This window comes from Octopus bimaculoides, chromosome 28 (assembly GCF_001194135.2).
Source record: "Octopus bimaculoides isolate UCB-OBI-ISO-001 chromosome 28, ASM119413v2, whole genome shotgun sequence".
In the NCBI taxonomy this organism is placed as follows: Eukaryota; Metazoa; Mollusca; class Cephalopoda; order Octopoda; family Octopodidae; genus Octopus; species Octopus bimaculoides.
Window position 1 is genome coordinate 17,922,632 of NC_069008.1, and position 4,522 is coordinate 17,927,153.

The window sequence follows — 4,522 nt, forward strand, 5'->3', positions numbered from 1 at the left end:
ATATATATATATATGTGTGTGTGTGTGTATATATATTATATTTTTAATTTCATGCATGTGCATTGTTTGTTTTTGATTTTGTCAACTACACAGTATAGTAGGGTCAGTTGGGCACTGTCTGATGAGAAAAACAGCACCATGACGCAATTCACTCTGCCAGAAATTTGGAAACGACATGCTGTACTGCTTGGCATTCGAGTCGGAAGCTCTAATACAAACATTTGAGAGTATTTGGGAGTCAATCAAGGATTCAGAAAGAGTTGGTTGAGTCTAATGGTGATTACGAAAGTACGGCAGCTTGGGAAACTCATAAGAAAAGAACTCCTGAATGTGTTGGTGAGATCCAGGCCATGATTGACAACGACCCCTCCAAGTCAATCAGGTCCCTCTCCAGGGATATGGGATTCTGAGTCTCTTATAAGGCAGGTATTGTATGAAGACATTCGGTGTGTGTGTGTGCAATGTCTGTCTTTGTATATACATATATATATATATGTGTATGTTTGTATACACATACACATATATGTGTGTATGTATATACTGTATACATATATATATATATATGTTACAGCTGGCAGTATAACGATGACAGTGGGATCCATGGATAAATACCTGATAACTGGAGACATCCAAGGTTGGATCAAGGTCTGGGATATATCGGATTATGCCACGGATCTTTCTCCATCGACACTGGATATTCCCCCTCGTAAGTATCACCGTATATACACATTATACACACATTATGTAGACATTATATACTCATTTTCTTTTTTGTTGTGATTTTTTCACTTTTTTCTTGAATTATGGAACTGACAGAACGCAAGTGTGTGTGCGTGTGCGTGGTGTCTAAATGTGTGTGTAAGTGTGTGTGACTGTGTGTGTGTGTAATGTGTATGTCTTTGTGTCTCCCACCACTCCTTGGCAGCTGGTGTTAGTTTGTTTATGCTCCTATGACTTAGTGGTCTGGCAAAAGAGAACGATAGAAATAAAGTACCAGGTTGGAAAGAAAAAGACAAGAAGCACAAGTCTGGGCCTGAGTTTTTTTGACCAAAGCCCCTTTCAAGTAGTGCTCCAGCATGGCCACAGTCCAAGGATTGAAACAAGTAAAAGATAAAACACACACACACACACACACACATGCTGAGTTTCCACAACCACCACCACCAACAACAACACCTCCACCACCTCCACCAAACAATAAAACTATAAAGGTGTTTATGATAATATTAATTGCAAGTGCATTATTCTGTGCACGCCTGACTGTCGATGCAACTGCAGACTTGCAGATATCACATGACAATCAATCCCTGCAGTCACACACACATCCCCCTCTTCCCCCCCCCATTCCTGTCGCCATGCACCCAGTTACACCTTCGCATGTGCATTGTTTGGTGCATTTGCACCATGTTTTCCTGCTGTGATGATGTGACAGTTGCAGGCAATGCTGCACATTCAGGTATCCGTGGCAATGCGACATGGATGAATGTTTCCTGTTACAATGACCCCCTATCCCGCTACTACAGCTATTACTACTACTACAAATAATAATAATAATAATAATAATAATAATAATAATTATAGGAAGCCGGATATAGTCTTAATTGAGAAAGATGCCGAGCTCTGTTGGATCCTAGATATAGCATGCCCAGCTGACAACAAGGTATGCGATAAGGAAGAAAGAAAAGTCGGTAGATATGACAGGTTAGCTTGAGAAGTTAAGCAGTTGTGGTGGATTGAAAAGGTAGCAGTAGTACCAATGATTGTTGGAACCCTGGGAACAGTGAGTAAAAATCTCGAGAAGTACATGGAGCAAATAGGGGCTGCAATAAGGGTGGAGTACTTGCAGAAAGCAGCACTGCTTGGAACTGTTCAAATTCTCCGGAAGGTGCTCGAAAAATGAGAGGTGTTACCTTAGGTCACTGGTAGTGAACAGCTGACACTGTAGTACATCTCCGGTGTTAGAAGCTGTGCAAAGGCAATAATAATAATAATAATAATATATATACTATAATTGAAAAAGCTGCTAATTAATTAGATGTGTAACAATTAGTAAAAATACTAAAAGAAAGCAATTATTAAAAGCTTGACTGTCTGGAAGTATTTTTATAAATTCATGTTCTAAGAAATTGACTATAATTTCGATTCTCGCAAATTTAAATATTCATTTCATTAACTGTGTTCAATTCTTCATAAATTTAAATATTCATTGCATTCACTGCGGAGTAGATTTTGATGTTTATTAATAAACACTATTAATTCGTTGCAGACAACATTTTACTGTTTTTATCTGCAACAGTCTTTTGTTCGTGCTCATCTCTATTTTCATTAATGGTAATTTAATAATAGCTTATATAACTTTGATACGAGGCACAGTTTAAGAATATTATCAGTTTCTGGAGTTTGTTAAGTGAATATATTTGATAAGATGAAAATTTTTTGATATACCAGGACAAGCCTTACAATAATAAACTTATCTTTAGACATATAGATACATAGGTGTGAGGAAACAATAGAGCATTGTCAAGGTCCATGAGGTACTTACAAGATAACGTTGACAGCTTTAATTTCATATAATTCATATTGCACATCAGCAATAGGTACAGCGTTTATTCAAATTTCTGTGGCTTCTTAAATAAAAAAAAATACTTCATCTCTTTACTAAAGCAATAAACACATATATACATACACTCACATACACACACACACATCAGAATGTCTGCTCCAGGTTACCTTCATCTAAAGGTACCCAAATTCCGGGTGGTCATTGCTAACCATTTTCCATTCCTCATTCACAGCATTATTGACCACGTTCCAGCCTCACACCGACATGGTCAACAGCCTGCGTCTCTGTGAACGTAACCAGTGTCCATTTATCGTCTCTGCCTCCTCCGATTCTACAGTGGTCATCTCACACCTTAACGGACAACAGATCGGTGTCTTTGGCCAGGTGAGTCTATCAATGCCCTCTTCTGCTTACCACACCCTGTGTTATGTAGTTGCTAAGGCAACAAACCTAGGAGATGGAGAACTCTCATAGAAAAGTCTGAGGCCTCTTGTTCAATGGGTTAGCAGCATTTATTGGCACCAATTTTTTGCTCTCAGCATTTCTATAAAGTGTGGCTGGTCCTATATAAGTCTTCATCATTGGAAATGAATCATCTGTGTAGGCAGTCTTTAAAAAGACCCCCCTTCAATCACAAATGACCTTGGCATTGCACCTAAAAAGTTCCCCCTCTGAGGCACAAGACCAGGCAAGGTTGTTTATGGGAGACCAGCAGTCACCCATGCATACCAGCCCCTGCCCTCTCCACACCACCAATGTTATTCAAGGTAGAGGCAAAAGGGGCCAATACAGCTTGGCACCAGTGACGTCAGAACTCATTTCTACAGCTGAGTGAACTGGAGCAATGTGAAGTAAAGTGTCTTGCTCAAGAATGCAACACACGGCCCAGTCCAGGAATCGAACTCACTATCTCATGTTTGTGAGCCCAATGCTCTAACCGCTGAGCCATGCACCTTCACAGCAGTCTTAATGCCCATAATATTGGCTGTTAGTCCCTCGTGTGTTGAAGCTGACCAGAGAACCATCTTAGGAGCTGTGTGACGAGAAGTTTGCTTCTTGGTCACATGGTTCCATGTTATGTTTATAAAACTAATCTTTTCTACATATTTCTGTGTCACAGGAGGGACATTGGAAACTTGATCCCTGCCTCAGGATTGAACCAGAGACCAAGGTTAGTGGACAAATATTTACTTCATTCTTTGAAATGTTTTGCTCTTTCATTAGTTACTTCGTGTATGATCAAAATTTTTTTGTCTTTTTACCATCTTGCAGATGTCTTCATTTACTCAAGACAAAGAGGAAGATGATGATGACGAAGGCGAAGAGGATGAAGAAGAAGAAGAAGAAGAAAAAGATGGGAAAGAAGAGATTGCTATGAGTAATTTGGAAGAGGAGGAAGACGAAGAGGAAGCCATCACAAAAGCAGATATGTTTCGATGGAATACTTGGGAGAAGACCATCCTTGGTAAATTGTGGAATATTGGTGTTGGTTCTCTAAATTCTATTCTTGGATTCTTTGGCAGAAGTATTTACTGGTCAGACAATGACCTTTGGGAAGTTTTTTTAGATGTTTGCATGGACCAAATCCACTCACAAGGTTTTGTACACACACACACACACAGACAGACAGACAGACAGACAGACAGACACACACAGTCACAAACACATACAGACACAGAGACACAAACACAGACACACACACGGAGACACAAACACATGCACACACACAGACACATAGTTGCACACACACATAGACACACACGTACATAGTTCTTGGGGACAATCAGTGTGACACAGACTGTGACAAGGCTCATTTTTGCCAGTTGAGTGTGTGTGTGTGTGTGTGTGTGCCCCAACGCTTAACAATTGGTGTTGGTTTGTTTACATCCCTGTAATCTAGGGGCCTGGCATAACAGACTGATCCAGTAAGTACCCGGCTTAAAAAGACATAAATAAGTT

General features: G+C 39.8%; 1 protein-coding gene across 1 annotated transcript in view; it reads left to right on the forward strand.

Moving 5' to 3' along the window:
• The window catches only part of LOC106872264 (WD repeat-containing protein on Y chromosome), a 91,170-nt gene extending 86,771 nt beyond the window's left edge, over nt 1-4,399 (forward strand). The window contains exons 22-26 of the mRNA XM_052977508.1: nt 423-426; nt 572-706; nt 2,796-2,947; nt 3,684-3,734; nt 3,836-4,399. Coding sequence (XP_052833468.1) covers nt 423-426; nt 572-706; nt 2,796-2,947; nt 3,684-3,734; nt 3,836-4,333 — 840 coding nt within the window. The 3' untranslated portion in view covers nt 4,334-4,399. The remainder of the gene's footprint in view (nt 1-422; nt 427-571; nt 707-2,795; nt 2,948-3,683; nt 3,735-3,835) is intronic.
• Nucleotides 4,400-4,522: the final 123 nt, after the last annotated feature.